This window comes from Podarcis liolepis (assembly GCF_965112155.1).
Source record: "Podarcis liolepis genome assembly, chromosome: 16".
NCBI classification, from domain to species: Eukaryota; Metazoa; Chordata; class Lepidosauria; order Squamata; family Lacertidae; genus Podarcis; species Podarcis liolepis.
The window spans coordinates 25239471-25261721 of NC_139567.1; the positions used below are offsets into that span (position 1 = coordinate 25239471).

Sequence of the window (22251 nt, forward strand, 5' to 3'; positions counted from 1 at the left end):
GAGATTTCTGATGGTAATGATGAGAGTTTGCGGTTGGAATAGGAGACAACTGCACCATTTCCTCACTGATAGTCTTTCTCCTCTGTACCACAATGTGTCATATGCAAATAATGCACAGAGAGGTGTCTGCAGAACATATTTCTCCAGGTGAATTAGGCAAGCATCATCGTATTGGGATTGGGGGTGGTCTATAAATTTGGCGCAGGTGCCTAGGAATTTGAATGTTTACTCAAGCAAGGCAGGGTGGGCATTTAAAGATGTTGCTATAGCTTCTCTCTCTGTCTCTCCTCCATCCAATCATGCATTTAAATTTGGGCCCTGCAACCCATGCTGAGCCTTGATCCAGGCACTCTTTGCAATTTTAAAATGGTTTCTACTAATTAGCCTAACTCAATCAGGAGCATCGAGTAGGGAGCGATGATATCTGTGACTGTATAAAATTGAATTATTCTGAAATAGTTTGCAAGCTTGAAAACCACATGTAATGTCTTCATCGGGCATAGGGGAATCTATGCAAACTAGAAAACAAATAGACTTGTTTAATGCACTTTTAAAAGCAATTGATTTTGTATTAATATATATTGTTTGGTCACTCTGTGGATGCATTACAGGATAATTTTTCAACACTGCATTATATTCTAGATGTACTATAACAAATTAAGTAAATTCCTATTTTGCCCACTAGGTTATGCCTCATATAATTTAAGAAATGGAAGTCAGTTCTTGCAGATATCTGTATGCAGTTCTTCTTGAATATGGCAATGTGAAACAGTACATGAACATAAGTGATGTACCTCATATTTTTAATAGCTATTATTGAGTATTTTAGTATCTAAGGAAAACACTTGTACCATTGCTGCCTTACACATGCATGAACACAATAGCCTAGCTCAGACACAATGATTTCAGCCTGACAAGCCATGGTTTATTGGACCAAGAACAAGACTTGTTCTTGTCTGCTCTGATTACTTGACCCACTCTTTCTCCCCTCTCCTCACATGACCACCTTCAAGGAACATGCTATGTTAAAAAATATTTCCTTTGACTACTGACTGAATTTCAGTTTGATATTAGGGCTTCTCCACAAGTGATAGTTTCCCAGTATGGATGTCACCAGAAACTGTGGTTTAACAGCAAAGTGTCTTGCTCAGCATGCTAGGGCCTTTCTGATACCCGGGGTGTTCAGCTGCTACGTTCAATGAGTACATAATATGTTTCTGTGTACACAATATTTAGGCCGTACAAATCAGCAGGTGTATACTCTTTCACACAAACCCTTGTACATGTGTAGAGATGGCTCATGCTTTTGTTCAGTGTAACATGTGAAGTAGCCTATGGAGTAGCTAATACAGTTCAGTGTTGAGCAAAACAAATCTGCTAAAAGGGGCTTCTTCTGCCTACAGAAAATATAAGAGACGGAGACCATCTGTAGGCAGCTATTAACAGTCCTTTGCTACCCTTAATATATCTGCTGGTTATACGTACTGTATGTTTTTCCAGCCATCTGATATATGCTTGTTCACCACTTGGGTACAGCTCCCTGGATTTCTCCTTTCTCCTCCGTGGGATTTATGCACTCCCAACACTGATGCTTGCAAAACACTCCATTCAATTGTATATTTGACTGAGTCGCTGGTGGCAAGATGGAAAGCTGGTCAAATAGTTGGCAACTGGCACACAGTCTGCATCCTAACATGCCTGGCAGATTGTCAGCGGCAGCAGCAGCATCAACAAGTTGCATTTCCCTCTGTGGCATCTAACTGCAAGGAGCATTCCCAAACCCCTCTGCCTGCCTGCCTGCCTGTGTGTGAGAGTGAGTGAGAGGGAAGGAGGGTGGGTGGCAGGAAGGAGCTCAGAGCTACAGGGAGAAATAAACAAACATCCAATCCATGGTACTGACAAGGGTCTGCTTCCTTTCTTCCTTTCAAAGCCACTGACCCAAGACCTCAGCCTGGCCAAAGGCTCTGTCTCCCCCGACACACTTCCCTCTCTCCCCCCATGCCTGCATTGGGGTAGATAGGGGAGGGCACAGCAAGGGGCACCAAAGGGAGCAGTTGGCAGTGCCGTTTAACTCCCCACAGTGTCAAAAAGCTGCAGAAGAGCCAGAGAATGTCACTCAGGAGACCAGAACCAATGAATGCCTGGTAGGAGGTCTGTTCTCTCTCCCCCCCCACCCCCGTACAGACTGGTAGTGCTGGTTCTGGGGCTTCTTCTGCTAGCGTGTTATGTGCAGGGTGGAAAAAGAGAGGGGGAGAGAGAGAGGGAGGGAGGGGAGTGGGGGAAAAAATCAGAGACACTGACTGCCTGTCCCCATCTCTCTTTCTCTCTCTCTCTCCAACTCGCGCTCCCTCCCTCTGCAAACATTGGATTTAAACCTACTCAGAATTCAGCACGGAGGAAAGCAGCCAGCCAAGCCGCTCCAGACTATTGCAGCTCCCCCAAGATGTATCATCCCGCCTGCTGGATCGTCTTCACGGCCACAACTGCCCTGTTCTTCATCCCAGGTATGCCACAAGGAGGGACGGTGGCAGGGGAATCCCTCTCGCTCCCGTATATCTCTAGGCAAGAAGATGGACCAGACGAGGAGGGTTGAAGAGGTGGGGTGGGGTGGGGGACGCGTTTTGCATGCCACAGCGATACAGACCTGATGATTTCGCCCAGATGTGCACATTATGATTATGATTAGTTAGGGGTCCCCCCCGGTCACAGCACTAATGTGCCACGTTTTGGGGTGTGTATGTAGAGGAGGTGATTGGGCTCAGAACTGGCGCTTAGTCCTTCAGGGATCCTGCCACTGTTTCCTCCCGGAGGGATGCTGTGCCGGCATCGGACAGCAGCTGCTCCTGCGTTGTGAATAGGAGATGGTACTTTCCCTGGGATTTGCATTATCTGCCCACAATGTTTGTGTGTGCGCTTGTGCTTGTGTGCAGTGGCTTTTTGGAGAAGTCTTTTACTCCCAACCCCAATCTTCTCCTCCTCCTCTTTCGTCTCCATCTCCTCTGGGCATCTTTCTTAGCAAATTGAGTGTGGGGGGGGGGGGGAGGATGGTGATGATGGAGATGGTTTGGGAGTGCTTTCCCTCCCAGGTTCAGCACCCGTACCTCATTTCCAGGTAAAGAAGTCCACTGCCCTTCTCTTGTTTTCAGATAGCAAAGCCCACTGGCTTTTATACAGTGATGGTGGTAGGAGTGAGGTTTCTTCTTCATCCCCCAAACTGACCAATGCACACACACGCACACAGACACAGACACACACACACCAGCTGCTACTTGTTTGGGCATCAGCTACAGATGCTGCAGTGTTGGAAGCCAGACCAGGTGTTCTTGAGTTTTCTTATCCAGAAGGCATCATTGTCGCCTGCCACCATCACAGCATTTACTGAAGACTTTAGGATCCCTCGGCTGCCTCTTGCTGCAAACCCTGGTCTGAATAGGTTTATTGTAATTCAAGCTCTAACTGGCTCTGGGCAGGAGCTCTGCAGACAGGCACTTAGTGTGGGGAGCTGAATACGCATCTGAACATCTGTCCCAATATAAAATAGAAGAGCAGGGTGGGAGGGATGGGGACCAATAGAGAAGGAGTTGTGCCTTAAATGTGTTGCTGAGCTGTTGGGATTGCCAGAGTTCTGAACATGCAATGCCCTCAGAAACAGCTTCAGCAGTCTGTTACTCTGAAATACACACATATTTAAAATGCACAGCAGGAGTGTGTGTTGCACTGGGTGTTACAAGAGCATAGGCACAAAATCTATACAGTATCAGTATTTTTGCAAACAGACTTTTCAGCACAAGCCTGGCGGTAGTTTTCAGTGAGGTAGGAGGTGGATGTGAGCCACAGCTAGGCTTGCATGGATTTACTATCCATGTGCATCACAGTTTCCATCAGAGACTGATTTGTGTAAAAACTTTATCCACATTCCAAGACCCCACAAGCTTTGGATGTAGGTGTGCAGGCGAAGAGCACAGGGACAGACATGTGTGTTGTATTCGGTATAATGCATTCTCATGCCAATAGTTTGAGGAAATGCATTTGGCACTTAAATTACAGAGGGGTGGGTGGGATGTTGGGGTGCACAGAGGGACAAAAGGCACAGAGCTCTCCACCTTCCAGTGGAAAGACCACCTTCCACTCTTCAGTTTGGCCATGGTATATAGAAGTGGCTTTTGAATTCTAACTGGTGTGCATAATTCATCATGAGGTTGGGATTTGGTTTCAGTTTTGTGATAACTTACATTCTTCTCTGACATCTTGATAATGAACAACCACCTAACCAAAGAATGCTATTTCCAAAAAAGTCAAACTGAGGACACTGTATCTGGGTAATGTCAGAGTATGAAAGCTGAATGGGGAATTATTATTTTTTTAAAAAAATGAGAGCACCATTTCTTCTTGAGAAATTCAGTTTTAGGACAGTTGAGAAGGTGTTTTTTTTTATTAAAAAAGAAGTCTTTTTATTTTAACAGCTTCAGATGTGATTTGGGGAGGGAGGGGGCTTTATTAGCCTTGAGTGCAGAACTGAAGAATCCTGGTTTCAGACTCCTTGAAGGGGATGTGAGATTAATGGAGCTCTAGCTACCTCTGAAACAGCATTTCCTGCATGACGTTTGTACACTGACCAATTTGCACCTCAGCACTTGAGATTCAACAACTCTTCTAAGCTGCATGTTGACCAATGTTTACTATCCAGGGTTGATTCAGTGCAGTACCTGGGAGACCATGAGAAAGAGCTGATGTGGTGTAAAAACTGATATAAGCATGAGCTATGAAACTGGAAAGTGATTGGGTCAAATTGCAATGAATTCACTAGTTGGCCTTAGGCAAGCTGTGATACCTCAGCCCTCCCTTCTGCAATATTGCTCCATGGATTACATTACTCTATTAACACACGTGAAGCTCTTTGGATACTTTCAAGCTAGTATTTCAAGTGAAGTGTTGTTGTGATCTTAGCTGGTGAATGTAAACTTGTGAATTTAGATTTATCCATAGGTCTCTTCATTAGCAGGGGAGCTGAATCTTAGAATATCTGGATTATCATTTCTGTAGGTTCTTCCTATGCATCACTTTTTTAAAAAAGCTCCAGGGGTAGGATATGGATTGTTGAGCAAGCGTATTCACTGTCCCACAGCTGACACAACTGTGGAGAAGGGCCATAGCTCAGTGGTAGACCTTCTGCTTTGCATGTGGGAGGTCCCAGTTTCAATTCCTGGCATCTCCAAGTGAGGCTTGGAAAAGTCCCTGCCTAAAACTCTGGAGAGCAACTGCCAATCAGTGTAAACTATGCTGAGTGAGATGGACCAATGGTCTGACTCAGGCAGCTTCTCATGTTTCTATGATCTTAACTCCTTTTTTTGGTTCCCTTTGAGATTGAACTGTTTTGTAGGAGGGATTCGGTTGCATACTAGCAAACATAAACCTCTGACACCCTTGTACAACAACAACAAAACCAGCCTTTTTGTGGTAAGGAAAGCAATAGTGAAAATGCAAAATGTGGGGTACTGCAAAATGTGGGGTAAAAAAGAAACGATGGAAGAGGTTGAGAATACTTGTTGAGAAATCGGCATGAATACTTAATAAATTCAATGCTCAGTAAACAACATACATTGTATAACATCCATGTAAACAAACCAGAATGAAAAAGTGGATGTTGTGTAACCTCCATGCAAGTTTTCTGCAAACAAATGAGGATAAACAAGTTATTTAGATGTCCTCTTAATCATACCTGGATGTTTGTTTGAGATGAACAAAACAATGAAAAAAGAGGCTTTTAAGATGTTTGATGGGGGTGAAGGGAAACTGGAAGGTTCATGTGGAAAATACAATTGCCAAGTCATTATTAGCCTTAATGGCTTCACTGTGGTCCCTCCCTCTGATTCCTTGGTTTTTAATTATCTTCCTTTTCAGTTTGGATGGCGCTTTTAGTCCTCTTACTTCCCAATAGGACCCCATATATTTTCTCCCTGCCAATTTACTTTTTGCCGAGTCTGAAGACCTGAAAGGTTAATGTAATAATGAAACCCTGCCCTTGTCTGGTCACAGGAAGACTCTTCCTCCACAGCTTTGTGAAGGCAGAGAAGTTTCCATCTTGGAATAATTTGAAGCTAATGCTTTCCTCCCTGGAGAGACTTTCAGAGAAAGAGGACTGCGTGCAGCCAATGGTTTTCCAGACAGAATCTCTGTGATGATGAGAAGGGCAGTGGATGTTTTTTAAACTGAGTTAAAGAGCAGCAATAGAATTGGGAATGTTCAGTTCATTTAGTCTCCAGTTAAGGCAGAGACAAAGAACCTGTAGCCTTACAGTTGTTTGGAGTACAATATGATAAGAATTGTAGTTCAGCAACATCTGGAGAGCCACAAGAGAACATCTGGAGAGCCATCTGGAGAATCCTGTGTGCCACCTTGAGTTCCCTGAAGAAAAAGGTGAGATATAAATGCAAGCAGCAGCAGCAGCACAAAATGAAACAGCAACAAACTTGATAGGTCTCTGCTTCAAGGTGCATTCAATCCAAATGTCAAAAGGAGGAAAATGAGTGAAGATAGCAAGGTAGGAAGAAGAAAAATGTGAGGACATGAAGATCAGCCCATATAATCACAGAATTGTAGAGATGGAAGAGACCCCAAAGGTCATCTAGTCCAGCCCCCTGCAATGTAGAATGTAACCGTTTTCTTCTGAAGCCAATGGCATTGCTTCTCATTCCCAAATATGCCCCCCTGAACCTACTGGAAGACTATCTAGAAAAATAATATGCCTTGGCCTCTAGGCAGGTGAGTGTGTTCCCTGTTAAACTTGGCAAGGATGTTGGTCAGAAACAAGTCTATAGATCTGAAAGTCTATAAGCTGTGAAGATTGCCTTGTTTGCAGAACTGTATTTGAACCTGTATTCCAAAGGCTTAAAGGAACCAAGAGGGAAAGAGCTCATCCATGTTGATTGTATCTTCTGTTGCTAAGATATGACACCAGAAACGGATCTGCTATTTCTGTGCATGAGTTGCTAGCTTCTCCATGCCCCCAAAAGAGTTTAACCTGTCCCTTTTCTGGGAGCTTGAGTAGAGTTCTGCTGCCTTAGTCATTCCCTCTTTTTTGGGCCCCAAAAGTTTTCATTAGTTTCTTGTTTTGCTCCACAAGTTTTGCATTGGCCTCTAAATGATATCTTTTTCTTGTCTTCTCTCCCCCTCTTCTCTCTCCCCCCCTCTCTAAATGGGGAGGGCATTTTTGCCACACCCTCTTCCCCCTGCAATAAGAGGAGATATAGTTTCTCGCAAAGGGAGGTATGTGGATTTTCATGTTGGTCATATAGGGGGGAAATGGCAGCCCAGCTAATTAAACTGGCTCCATTCTTCATTCTTCTTCTGGTAATGCCCACCCTCTTGGCCTTGGCAATGTGGGCTCTGCTAGTCACCCTTTTTGGGGGTACTGAGTAGTAATTTGAGGGGAGACATTGTTTAGTTTGGGGGGGTCTTCTCTTTTTTGCCTATTTTGCACTGTTGGATGTTGCCCATGTGACTGGAGAATCTGGCTAAGTGGAATTTCACCAGGGCAGGTGAGAGGAGATAAGAAATTATTGAGGGCTTGGCCTAGCAGGGGCATCAAGGTGAATGTTAGCCAAAATGGCCTCAGTAAGCATGTCAGGTTCTTATACCCAAGGTGCATGCAGCAAGGTGGAGGACGATTTTCTTTTAAAACCAAACCCTTGCTGTGTGACCACAACATGCAGCTGGTAGTTTGCTCAGGAAACGGGAGTGATGATAGCCTCCCATGTATTGCAACCCACCTGCCCAAATGTGTTTAATTGGGTTAATTAGTTCAATTTCATTGATTTGCAGATTCTCTCCTTGTTTTATTTTAATAAATGTAACCTGTTCACCCATATTATAGTTTGTACTGAGTCTTCTTTCTGGTGTGATGGCAAGGAATTCATTGTGTGCTGATCCCAGATCCCAGTACAAGCAGTTGTGCATGGATAGGATACTCAAGAAAGGATACTTGGTGTCACTTGAAATATTGTCAAGAGAATCAAGTGGTAGAGGCAGAAGACTAAAGAAGATAGAAGTCGTGTGTGTGTGTGTGTGTGTGTGTGAGAGAGTGAGAGTGAGAGAGAGAGAGAGAGAGAGAGAGAGAGAGAGAGAGAGAGTCCTGATCTGCACATCTCTTTAAACCAAAATAAAACTAAACTGTGATTTAAATGTGAGCAGAGTGCATTCTAGCATGCTGATGAAATGACTTGGCTCCTCCTCTTGCTTCTACTAACCTGCTTGGGAAATAAGCCATGGTCTTACACCTAAACCTGGGCTTCTACTTGGCTTCTCTACAAACAAGCATTAACCACATTTTGTGGTTACCGCTGATGCTTTGTTTTGGGTGGAAACCAACCATGAGTCTGAGAATGGACAGGGAAATCCGGTAGGGAAATACAGGACTCCACAGCGCTATCTGGTGTCACAGTGTTATATCACATATAGAACACATACAAAATGCTTTTTCTTTACCAATCTAGCTGAGTCCTGAATTGGGACATAACACTAAGCCAGACCATGGCATGGTTTCTCGCAGTGTGCAAGACAAGATAAGAGAGAAGGTCCCACAATTTCAGCAGTTTACACTAGCACACTGTACATTCACATTTTAACTATGGTGTGGTTTAACTATGGTTACTTTAAACTGATATGCAAACTGAGCCTATATGTGAGATCTGTCTCCCTCTCTGTGTGTATACACACACAGTGTATATATACACACACACAAACCTGTGGCTTATAATCTTGAAAGTCATTTGATCGGCCCTTAGGAAGAGTGATCAGCTGAAGCCCAATAGCAGTAGGTAGGATGGCCAGTTTGGCATTGTCAAGAAAGAGGATTTGCACCACCGAGAAAGATGAAAAGGAGAGAAATCAGCATAAAATTTACAAATGGTACCTGATACGCATAAGTGCAAATTTAGAAATAATGAGTATAATTTAAATAGAAACACATCTCACCTTAGTGGGGGAGGCACCAGATGACTTTCATTCCCATTCAGTCTGCTGACCAGTTGCTGCTACCAGCTCTCTCTTACCTTTAAACCAGTTGGGCAGCTCTGGAACAGAGGACACCTTCAAACAGAGGTCTGTATTCTGGCAGTTATTAAAAATAGAGGACTGTACTCTGTAAAGGAGGAAGCACAGCCACTCTAGTGGTGGGGAACAGGAGGAATTACTTGCCTCCTGATTGTTAGGCAGGAGCAGGACTTGCAAAGGGTCCTGTCCCCATCACTTGACCAGAGTGTGGGCAATTTTAGGCCCAAGCCTCACAGTGGAAGGCCTGTGGCTCAGTGGGAGAGCATTTGTTTTGCATGCAAATGTCCCCGGTTCAGTTTTATGCCAATGGGCCTTTGAAGCTGTTTAATTAGCCAGTCACTGTGATGCACATTTGAATTGTTTTTAAATTGAATTTTAAATTGAATTGTTTTTGAGTTTACACTGCTGTACACCACCTTGAAATTTTATGATATGGCATTGTAGACATACTTGTACAAAGGGATATAAATGAATGAATCCCTGGCACCTCCAGGTAGGGCTGCGAGTATTCCAATCTGAAACCCTGGAAAACTGCTGCCTGTCAGTGTAGACAATACTGAGCTAAATGAATCGATTGACTTATTGGGTACAAGACAGCTTCCTCTGCACAACACAAGCCTGAGAATAAATCACTGGTATCCTCCTCCCTCTGGTTCTGCCACAGGGGAGGAAGGGGGTGCGCCTTTAATTTGTAATGACATCCAAACAAGCACACCTTTCCATCGGTGTAACCTGACGTGGGAACAGCCCAGGAGACGCTTCGGTTGATTGCATAAAGTGGTCTTTAGGCAATTGTTAAATGGTTTTGATGGAGCACAGTCCCTAAAGGGAGATGGAGGCAGTCCCTAAAGTAGATGTGGAGGATCCAAGCGGACTCAGCACTTTGTAGGTCAAAGCCAGCCTTGAATCCTGTGAGAATCCACCCTGTGCCTTTCAAGAGGATTTCTGCTTCATCTTCAGTGTCTAGGGGCATGTGTGCTCCTGGAACAAACAGAAGGGAATGCCCCCAGCTGTCACTGTGGCAGTATTCTTGGTTGGTGCAGTGACAACCGTAGCCTATGGATTTGCTACAATGCTCACCTGCCTCGGCGGGATTAATTAGTTGTTTGTGAGACTCTTTGAAGATGCAAAGTGCTAAGGCTGATCTTCAACTTTGATTTCTGTCTCCTGATTTTTGAATAATTCTTCTGAGTAGGGCAGGTCCCCTGAGTTTCCTCGCTTGTCACCTCCTCCTCTGCTAAGATGCCAGCTCCTTCCCCACCCCAAAGTATCTTCAAGGATATGCATAAGTGTCTGCATGCAGATAGGTGCCATGCTCCTTGTTTGTTTGTTTGTTTGTTTGTTTGTTTGTTTGCTTAGTTTGTGCCATGAGGAAGTGCATCCAAGTGCGCCCCACTCTCTTCCTTCTTGCCTGCTAACTCCACATTGGCTGCCACATGGAGGGCATTTTTTGAGGGCAGAGAAACAAGCTCCATTGCAGGATTTATTTCCCATTTCTGCCCACTCTGAATCTATTGCCAGCTGCATATGACAGAGCTCCATAGTGATGCTTTTGTGCCATCCAGAATGCAGAGGCTGGAGCATGTAGATTATGCAACTTTGCACTGCCGTTGGTTCCCCCAGCTGTGCTCCTAGCCTAATCAGGGTCATTCAGCATGACACCACTTAAAGCCCTGGGTAGGCTCTCTCACCACGAAAGACTGCTTTGTTCTGTGCTCACAGACAAGTACGCTATGTGTGGGGATCTGAGATCAAATGTCAGTTCCTCCAGGACGTTTTGCTCTCTTCCACCTTGCTTTCAGCATGTGACGACTGGCCAAGTTGGGTTGGGAGGCTGGCAACTCCCCAGCGGCAAGCACGGATGAAAAGACATCCCGGGGACCTCACATGATGAACCAGACTCATGCCACAACTCACAATTGAAGCAAAGCAAGGGGGCACAGATATCCCTTACTGACATCTGACATTGGGTGGGCTTATTGTTAATTTGTAGTTTGATGGGTACATGGAGCATCCTGATGAATACTGTTTTCAGGTGGGATTCAGTCACATACCAACAAATGCAGGTTGCACAATTAAAGTTGTTTTTGTGATCTTGCCCAACAAATCTGCTCCTCTTCTAAAAGCTAGGACGTTGGGGGGGTTGTTGCAATAAGGAAAGTGCACCAAAATCTTGAGAATAACAATTGTTTGAGGCAACATTGTACAACATCCCTTCCAACAAATTGGAATGAATGCTCTGTCCACAGCTGTAGTCATCTAACCTCCCAACAAAATGTGTGCAAAACAATCAGAATGATTGCTCGATATTAAGCAGGTCACCTGGAAGTGATCCTGGCCACTTGTCTTCACACCGGTTCACATGTGCATGTACACCTGTGCCATCATTGGCAGTTGCTTGCTACGTCTGGGGTCATCTAATAGAAATGCTATCTCATTTAAAAGCAATGCATTTTGGAGTTGACACTGGATGGTGCAAAAATGATTAATATGTGACGACTCACAAGGGGCATGCTTAGAGGTTGGCCAGGTTGGCTCCTGCCAAGGGTGCAGGTCACCCCACCCCCCACATAAATCGCACCACCCCACTGTGGCTTGGAGTGGCTAAGAGCCTGCTTGCCGTCTCCCCAGGAGGCTATGCTCTGGGTCATGTAGGAAGTCACTGGCAGAGCATGAAAGGCGCTGAAAAGCAAACTTGTTGAGTTTCTGGTTCATGGTCTGGTGGTGGTGGGGAATGACAATACATCTCCTTGCCAAGGCTGCAAAGAAGGCTAGGTATGTCTCTGATGCCTCTTGCATGCATACACATCTTTGTTTGCAACAAATAAACACTGGAAGCTGCTTTGAATGATTAGGTATTCTTCCATCTAGCTAGTGTAGTCTAATATCACCAGCACTGGCTCTCTAGGGTCTCAGGAAGAAGTCTTTCCCGCCCCTTTTATCTGAAGATGCCAGGGGTTGAACCTAGGACCTTGCTGGATGCTGTAGCGAGCAGCTAGCTCCCACATACAACATCAACACTGAGGTCTGGATGGGAAGTTGACAGTTAAATGGCTAAGTAAGCAGCAGAGCAGCCTTTGTATTTAATAAAGCTGTGACCCTCGTTCAACCCATATTGTTGCCTTGTGTCTTCATTCCGGATATGGGAGCAATGCACCATTAACTGAAAATGTCGTCTCTTGAGAAATACTCAGCAGAGCTTTCTGTTACAGCCAATTTTGCTAAATCATTGGGACTCATTTTGCAGAAGACCATAGCTTTCAGCTATGTCAAACCTTTTCAGTTATGCCATCCTTGCTAGTTAATTAATATGGCAAAGTGATATTAATCCGGGTCCACACTCCACAGAGCTATCATCTCTTATCCACTGCTGGGCACTAGAGTGACAGGAAGTTGCCACTGATTAGGTATAAGCCCATAGAGAAGTACCCGGAGCACATTTGTTCCACTTTAGTGTGATTTCAGGACAGGCAAGAGGGTCTTAAAGGGATTTTCCACGCTCTCTTAAAAGTCTAAGGAAAGCAGTTCATCAGATACGGTGGGCATCAATCCTCCATCTGTCAGAAACTGCAAAACAAACATATCTTGGCAACTCTTGATGTTGAGACAACAGACTGGCAACTCTTCTATTACAGCTTGCAGCTCAGCCAGTAAAAGGTATTAGCCAACAATAAATGTTATGAGTCCAGCTGCCCTTGCATACATGTGTGAGTCATCTGTGGCATGTTGGTGGTTTAAGTTGATCATTTGGGTTTATATTGCTCTTTGCAAGGTCTGGTGGTCAGCTGATGATCGGGGCTAGGAAAGTGTGCAAAAGCAGGTCACCTGACATCCATTGTAACACTGGGTGATTGGCAGGTGGGCATCCCCACCTACCTATCAAATTTGGCCTGTAGTGTTGGGGGTAAGAATCTGGCCCACCAGCCAGATTCTATTACCAACTCAGCCCTGAGTTGGTAAGAGAACTAACTTTATAAAGCTTCCCTGCCTGGTGACTTGGATATGATTCTTTGTCTTTATTGATGGGTATGAGGATAGCCGATGGGTCTCAAACCCTCAGTGAGTTAGGGACTTACCCTGCATGCAAAGACAGGCTCCGGTGGATTGAGGGGATGAGACCAATAGTCGGTCCAATAGTCAAGAAAGCAGTTTATGCATATTCTGTAGAGGGAATTGAAGGGCAGATGGGCCTTGTCAACCTGGAAAGGCAGACCATCTAGGAGAAGAAAAGCTCTGGTCCTAAACCTCCACTGCCTTGTGGGATATCTTTGGGAGAAGAAAAGGTTAAGGAGTAAACCCTGAACAAATCTGCAGTAGAGTCCCTGAGGTGGTTGGATATCGCCTTGCACATGTCCTTCTGGCAACTCCTACTGTCAAGTTGGTGACAAATGTATTTTCCTTTGGACCGCATCAGCGAGGCCAAGAAGGGGGTTTAGTCATGTGGACAACCAAAGACCACCATACACACTGCCCAGGATTGCATCCCAGGAAGTCACTTTGGTGTTGCAAACACAGTTGTTTGACTTCACCCCTGGGAGCACAGTCCATTGTCTCTTAAGGCAGCCTTGGGTGACTAGTACCCTGAGGAAGCTTGATTAAAAAGGTTGCTTACCTAACTACTTCTCACAACCTTTTGTGGAGAGGAACTATCGGAAGGCAGCTTTCTTTATGCTTGGTGGCTTCACCTCATCTGCATCTGCCACATGTGATGATGGAAAGCCATCTGGTGCTGTCTTAGCACATCGCTGAGTGAATAAATAAAGAAAAGCACAGATCAGATGCAGGGCAGATCTAGTACTTGGAAACTGAGACCATTTTAAGGTAGACAGCAGGATAATGTCCCCCTAGGTCTCACCTATTTCCCTGCATTTCAGAAAGCTTCACTGTGGATCCTTGTATGTTTTGATAAAACTGCGGGCCTTCATTAAATCCATGCACGACTTAGGTCTTCATTTCAGGACGTGTGGATTATACGTTTCCTGCTTTACCAAGAGGATGTCGGAAATGTAGCCCTTGTTGAGTTTGCCATAGCTTTCCTCTCCTTTGGATAACTTACACCACCCACCCGTTACTGAAGTGCAGGAGTGCACGCAGGCAACAGCACAACAGGAATTTTTGATGCACTCCTATTTATCACCGCAGAAAGATTATTATTTCACAGTGACCATTTTGAAACCTTTGAGGCTTTCAAGGGATCTGCTTGCAAATCATGCTTACCCGAGTGACTTCCCAGCATTCTCAGTAAACCTGGACCTTTGCAATGTTTCAGTCTTTTCTTTCTGACCCAAGAAGACCACTCTTGTACTTACGATTTTGTGGATGTCATGATGCATGCAATGGTATGCACAAAAAAAGTAAAAAATAATAGTGTTTAGCCTTGAAACAAGCCAAACAATAAAACAAGATTTAATATGAACAAGAGTGAAGCACATTTACACAAAAAGACCTGGGGCCTTTAATTACAGCAAACAATTGCTCCTGTTGAATGAATTGATGTGGTGGTGCAAGCCTCACTTGCCCTCCTTACGAATATCCAGAGTGGATTGCAGAATTCATTGTGCAGCTCCAGGACCACAAGTTGCTCTTTGCAGAGCAGAATGAAGCCACTCCTGGCTCTGTTTATTCTTCATTTGAGAGCTGAGCAAGAAATAAAGAAGCATAAAGATTTCCAAGCTCAGGATACTTGGAGTACCCACAAATGTCTAACTGCTGGAAGCTGGAAGTGAATCATTAAGAATGAATTGGTTGCTCCATGACTTGACTCCCCTATTCAATGCACTAAACTTCCTTTGCCATTCTTTGGAGTGGTTTTAGAGAGAGTGCAAGGACAGGTGAGTGAGCAACTTCCAGAAAAAACACTTTGTGAGCTGGAATATTGCAGCTAATTTGAATAGTTAGGTGACTAATATAATTAGCATTTCATGTTCAAGAACATGGTGGATGTCAGGTTCATGCTGAATTTCTTACCTTATATATTTATGCATTTATTCTACAGTGTCTTATTCTGAAATGTGGGAGGAACATTTGCCATGTGTCAGCTCATGGCAAAACCCTGCTAATATGGATTCAGAAATCACAAGAAAATAGAGGGTTAATTTCAGGTTTCTCTGTTGCTTGCACTCTTGCATCTGAAAAGTCCCTTCTGTCCCCAGAAGGACTAGAAGAGGGAAGATTTGGTTTCTTCATATTGTCTCAATTTTGAGTGCTAAACATGCTGATTCACCATGCCTGAAACCTCTACATTTGGAGATATTCTAAGTGGAACAGCAGAAAAGTGGCTTAGAAGAGGCAAACTTTGTTGAGAAAAGATGCTGTAACTGTGGGTATCTGCAGACCAGGTGACTAATATTTTCTGTACACAAGCATGTTTATTTGTGGCTGCATTCACGTGGCCATCTATTCCATTTCCCTTATTGTAAATTTGCACATTGTATTTGAGCTTCCACACAGCATAAAGGCCACTTCCAGAAAACTAATGGAATATAGTGCATGTTTATTGCTCCATGTTTCATGAATTATCTCCACGTGCCATGATTCCATAAATAATCATTTGCTGCCTCCTTAACTTGGAAGATTGTGGGAGTTTTGCAAGAACTTGTCTCCCTCCTCTAACCTTTTCTCTCCACTGCCTTTCCCTTAAGTGCCTGGTCTTCTTCATTAGTAAGCCTGATGGCAAAGGGCTCCCTCCCTGCCTGTCCTTTTAACTGATGTGAGCTGCTTTGGGAGACAACCATTGTCTGACAAGCAGGACAAAAATACAGCAAATAAATTTGAAAACAAAAGTTAATCCCAACCAAGTTCCATTGACAGATATGGCAGTTTGTCAACACTAATTGGTACTATACGGTGGAGAGGGTATGTCACTGTTTTTCCTATCACACATCCCATACCTTATAATTGTAACAAAATATTTAACTGCATATTCCCTTATTTTATTGGACACGCTCACCTGGCTCATAGGTCCATGCCATGGCAGTGCACAAGTTGCTGCTGCAGACGACCCAAATAAACTATGGTGAGCAAGAGTTGAAGTAAGCCCAGATGGTTCTTTGCAGTGCTTTTTTTTTCTTTAAAAATAATGTTTAGGGGTACTCTCATTTTCCTGCTCATATTGAAATACTGTCCCTCAATGAAGCCAAACTTAGATTCACAAAATGTTTAGGGGTATGCGTCCCCCCAGAAAAAAGCACTGGTTCTTTGAGAGCAAATTCTGTGTAGCAGAGCAGGGCTGGTGGTGGATATATTTTCTCCCTAGCAAGAAAGTCGGGTATGTTGCGGCTTTTGGCCTCAGTGGCTGCAGAAGACAGGCAGAGAGAGAACCACCCACATTTTCACACCCCCCCCCCAAAATTGCTGGAGTATCTGTTTATTTTTGCAGAGGGAAATAAAATGAGCCTTTTGTGTAGGGTATTTGAGAATGAGATCTGAGTGGAAATTGGCGTAGTGAGGAGGGAAAAAGGGGACCCTGGTAGGGATGGTGGGGGGAGAGGAATTTGATTCCATTTGCATTCAAAGTGGAGCTATCAAATCAACACTTTCAGAAACAACACATGAACCAAAACACAGCTATCCTTAGAAATCCACACTCCTCTAAATTTTGCAATGCAGTTCTCCAGCCAAACAATGTTTACAGAGCATAGGAGCAAATGTGCATAAAAATGAATATATTGGTGAAAGCAACATAAAAAAATGCATGGGGGGGGATTAATCACAAAAATGTGTATGTTGGGAGACATGCATATTATAATGCTGTGTCAAATTGCTACAAAAAGTGGGGAGCCAAATTTAAGACTTGAAAAAAGAGAAACCGAGAAAACCAAAGTGGACAGACCCTTCCATCCCTAGACACTGAGGTAACCCTCCCTCCATGGCTTCCATGAAACGTTCTCCTGCTGTCCACCTGCCAGCCGGTTCTGTCTTCTCTCTTGGCTGTTTACTTCTGCCTTTTGTTTCTCTTACTTGTTGCTATGCATGCAGCGTATAGTAGGAACTCCTGTGAATATAGGCCAGGCTTTGATTGTTCAGCAGGCTGGAAGGTGATGATTATAATATTTGACAGGAGAGAAGGGAGGGCAGAGAACTCTTCACGCTTTCAGATCTGCTTTGTCATAAGAAAGATCTTGTAAAGGGTCTTCGAAGGATGACTTTCTCCCTCCATGCAAATCATGTCTGAGTATTAAAGTCAACGATTTTCTTCTAAAGAAGCGCCGCATGAGGTTCACTGGTTTGTTATCACACCTTGTTCTAGTGTCCTTGTGCAACGTGTATGCTAATTCCTTGGTTCGTTGGGTCAGTTTATTAAAACAGAACTCCCCATTTTGCCCAGAGAGGGTGCTCTTGGAAAGATACCAAGTGAACGTTGTCCTATGCTTCTGACCTGTCTACACTACAAGTTTCAAAGCGGTGTCAGGCATGTTTAAGTGTTGTGGTTCTCAAATGAGGATCCCTTTTCTAAAGAGTTGTAGGGATCTCTGGTGCAGCTGTAGAAGTACATCTCCTCAGGGTCCTTTAAGGAGAAGCTATGATAGTTGAAAAGCAGCACATGGAAAATGCATTTCAACCTGTTTCAAATTCTTATTTGTAGCTGTATCATCGATGTCAGAGCTAAATAATCTATTGTGTTATTTGGATGTCATGATGTTTGGTGCTTGTGTCTCACCACCAGAATATAATAGTTTTCTTTTTTTGACCACCAAATTTTTACAGTTGGCAATAAGCATTTGAGTCTGACCCATTAGGAGCATTACAGCAGGCTAAGAAGGTGACATTATTGATCAGTAGGTGGCACCCTGAAGCCACATCATTTATAGCTGTGGCAAAGGCAGCATGGTCCAATTCTTCCCTTCCTCTCTGTTTTATTGCTTTGCCTTCAGCTAAAGAGAGTTAACTCTTTTCACCTTCAGCATCACTTGTTTTATCTTCAGTTGATGAGCTATGGTGCCTAGAAGTTACAGGGCACTGTCAAGGTGAAGTCTTCAAAATAAATCTCAAGGATCTTGTGTTGGCTAGTCTAGGTTCAAAAATTCCACTGCAGTTACATCCATCCATGGCTCTGGAGAACTTGCCATTTTGAAGCCTCAAGCCTTCATCTGTTAATGGGTATCTCAGCCATCCAAGGATTTATTTATTAATGGCTCATTTGGCTTGTTTACTGCCAAATCACAAACTTTGTTTTTATGAGAGGTAATGTCGGAGTTGAGAGACTAAACTGTGAAGCAGGAAGTCCCTTTTGCAATGCTTTCATCTGCCAAGAACTGATTATGTAGCCTTACAGTGCAATCCGAAGTGGGGTTGAGTGTGTGAGAGAGTGGTGAATAGAAAGCCATTTCCAAAATCCTGCTCATTTACCTGCGTTATCTAATTTCCACTTGATCGTCCATGTTTATTTATTACTTATTTATTTCACAAAACTTATATACCGCTTGATTGTAGAAAAAACCTCAAAGTGTTTAATATATACTTGAGTGCAATGGCTTCTGGTGGGGCTAATGGCATTTCGCCTCCATGGTGGTACATTTGGATTTGGTTGAAGAAACGTCAAGGCAATGAGACCACAGCAAATTTAGTATTACCACAAAAGCCACCTGAGTCAACGAACCCCTGTGGTTGTCAGTCCATGCCCTCTGTTATCTTGTGGCTTGCAGGGCTAGGTGATGCAGTCTGGCAAATTGTGCCCTTCCTTCTTTGAGGGGAAGCAGAGACTTAGCTCACCAATAAAACATTATGAGGATAAAAGGCAAGGGCTGTCAGGGCTAGAACCTTTTGAATGAGCAAACTTGACATAATTAATCAGATGTCAGAACCTCGAAGCAAAGAAAGCTTTGATAGGCAGGAAAAGCTGTCAGATGCATAGTTCTTCTCCTTGTGGCATTTTTCTATCTGTCTTAGTCCATCCATCCACCTAGCTTTTCTGCATCCTATCAGCATAGGGCCAGCATCATACATGTATAGAAGACCTTCCAGTCCAATATCTGAATACAATTCTATCAGCTTTTTCTGAAATGATTATGCACTCTTCTCTCTCTCTCTCTCTCTCTCTCTCTCTCTCTCTCACACACACACACACACACAAGCAAATAGGAAATATGGTATTGGGCCAACACTTGTTCCAGTATCTACATCATTCTTCATCGTAGCTGAAAAGTTAGTAGACTGGAAAGGTGACAGATGCTCATCAAGAGAGCATACAAATTTGGTTTAGGGGAGGAAATAATGTGTGACTCTTAATGATCTAGACTCTGTTTAATCAGTCAGTAGCCTTTTTAATGAAAGCAAGCCCTAGGAACTAGTTGTGCTACCAAATTTCATATAAAATGAAACTGTGAGATGAATCCATAGCTTCCCACTTGAGTAAAACATCTGAAGAATTTTGAGGAGACTTAAAAGGGGTTGGCAAAGAGTAGCATCATCTCCCCAGATGTATTTTGCTCATCTATATTCAGAAGATATTTTGTGGACTGATTGATTGCACTTATATCTCATCAATTTCATAATCCCGGGACAGGTTACACAAAACAGTAAAATGAAAAATGGAAGCTAAATAATTAAAATATGACAAAAAAATAAATAAAACAAAGCAACAGATTCACAGCAGGCAATCTACAACTCAGCATCAGATTAAACCGTAGTTAAAACTCCAGCAAGCAGCCTTCTCATGTTGAGACTGTAAATTCAGGCCTTGATCCAAGGAGTCCACTAATATGAATGCATGAGCTTCAGCTTGCACCCTGATGCTTATGTCATTCTTAGGCTGAGTTTTAGAAAGCTGCTGTTGGGAAAAGCACATTAAAAACACTGCTGTGTTTGAAGATCTTCTCCTTATTTATCTGTATGTGGATCGATGGTGAACCTATTTTGTGTCTTGGTGTAGAGATGTGGCTGGGTTATGATAAATACACCACAAATTCTGGAACTTGCCTGCTAACTGTATCTACTTTGTTGGTGAAATAGAGGCACATTGTCTGTCGAGAGCCAGTGTGGTGTAGTGGTTAAGAGCGGTAGTCTCGTAATCTGGGGAACTGGGTTCACGCCCCTGCTCCTCCACATGCAGCTGCTGGGTGACCTTGGGCCAGTCACACTTCTTTGAAGTCTCTCAGCCCCACTCACCTCACAGAGTGTTTGTTGTGGGGGAGGAAGGGAAAGAAGAATGTTAGCTGCTTTGAGACTCCTTAAAGGGAGTGAAAGGCGGGATATCAAATCCAAACTCTTCTTCTGGGAAATTAAGTTTTAAAGGGTAAAAGTTGGGGTTGGGAGAACAGAGGCAGTGTTCAACCTTCTGACCACCTCGTAATGGAATCCGCTAGACTGCAGATTCCGAAGTGGACCATTGATGTGATCCAGGTCATGATCTGCCTACATCAGATGAGGTGAATCCAGTTTGCAATCTGAGTAAGGTTGATTCCTTCTCTAGTCCTAGCACTCACACACTTACATAATCCAGAGCTTAACAATGTCAACAAAAGTAGGTTCTGGGGTGGTGCTCTGATACAAATTCTAGCAGGAACCACATATCTCATTATGTAAGTTTCCTTGAGACTTCTATTTGGCTGCTGCTGGGGACAGAGTGCTGGATGAGATTATATCTTCGTCTTATCCATCAAAGGCAGTCATATGGCACCACTGGACATCCATTTTATTGTGCTTTTATGATTATTTGTTCACATTATGGTATCAGGGGTGTTACATGTTATCAAACTTCCAACAATGTTTGCACCTTCAAATGTTTGGAGATGGGCATAATGCTTCATTTCCATTCAGTGCATGTCTCAAAGTTTTCCTGCTAAAATCCTGTAACCTTTCGTAGCACAAATGCTCCAGGGATATTTTGTCCAGCTTTTTCTTGTGCTATAGTGCAAGAGTGCCCATCCAGATGGCAATTTATTTATGCATTTAATCAATTTATATTCCACCTATTTCTCCTAGGAGCTCAAGGTGGCAGACATGGTTTTCCCCTTCCTCATTTATTCCCTACAACAACCCTGTGAGGTAGTTTCGGCCAAGAGACAGTGACTGCCTTAAGGTTACCCAGTGAGATTCATGGTCGGGGGTATTTGGACCTTGATCTTCCAGGTCCTAGTCCAACACTCTAACCACTACACTACACTGGTCCTTTGTACTTAATGTGATAACATCAGGGAAGTATCACAGAACAACCAATAAAGCAGAATGATAAGTGGGTGGTCTAGTATAAATCTACCACTAATGTATTATTATTGTATCAATGATGTGTTGCGTAACATACCTGCAAAACAAGACCAACCACTCTGAACAGGCTTGTACGTTTACATGCACCAATTTTCTATATACAGGCATGGTGTTGCTGTTTTTAATACAAGAAAACATTTGTAAAAAGCAACATCCACAACTGTAGCTTTGGTCTGAAATGTTAACTGCTAGGACAGCACTCCTGCTAATGGTCAGGAATATTCACATAAGCCTTTCCCCTTCATTGCCTTTCCTTACCTGTGGCCTGAGTCAGAATCCCCGAAGACCTGTGGCTCATCTTCCTTTAGTTAAAAAAGAAGAAGGGGTATGTACGGAGGAGGAATTCTTAAAATGCCATCTCCATTCGGCCCCCCAGGCTCATGAGGAGAACGTGCCTTCCAATTTAACGAAGTGAGCACATTTGTCCTCCTAATGCCTGCCGCGTTCCTCTTTGTGAGACGCAGCGTCCGCTGGCTGCTTAGAGGCTCGCTTGCTCGATTCCTTTGCCAGCCTTTCCCTCTAGTTGGGATACTTCATCTTTATAAAGTAGCAATAAGTGGACAGCATAATATATTTCACTTTTAATAAGGTGTTGCCAGTCGTGCACACACTCCACAGAGCAATTAGTGTCAAAGGCGTCTAAGCAATGGAGAGGAGCCATAATTTGACTGTTTACCGAGTTAGAGGATTTATGGGCAGAGGGAGCAGTGGCTGCAACTTGGCTGGAGAGAGGGGAGGTGCTGTAATCAGCATTAGAAGCACAGACCTCTTTAAGTTGCCTACGGAAAGGGAGAAGCTTTCAAACCTCTCAGTTTCCATTGCAAACTTTCCTTGCTGTGCAGTGCCAAACCTGTCACACAGGGCAGAAGTCCTTGTATTTTTTCTTAAGATTTTACCAGTTTCAATAAAGGAAACCTAAGCAGTCAAACAACACTAGAGATAGCCCAATATTACATAGCCTCCAATACTTCTCCGGTGAAAATAGGGATGCCGTAA

General features: G+C 43.6%; 1 protein-coding gene across 3 annotated transcripts in view; it reads left to right on the forward strand.

Annotated features, from left to right (window-relative positions):
• The first annotated feature begins 2126 nt into the window (after positions 1 to 2126).
• LOC310695252 (opioid-binding protein/cell adhesion molecule homolog) overlaps positions 2127 to 22251 on the forward strand; it is a 748573-nt gene continuing 728448 nt past the window's right edge. Inside the window, exons 1-2 of one of the 3 annotated variants that reach the window (XM_083479393.1) lie at positions 2127 to 2144; positions 2384 to 2504. In XM_083479393.1, the coding sequence (XP_083335519.1) occupies positions 2444 to 2504 (61 nt within the window). In that variant the 5' untranslated portion in view covers positions 2127 to 2144; positions 2384 to 2443. Of the gene's footprint in view, positions 2152 to 2217; positions 2505 to 22251 lie in introns of those variants that run through there. The other 2 variants (XM_083479392.1, XM_083479395.1) reach the window with 2 other exon arrangements.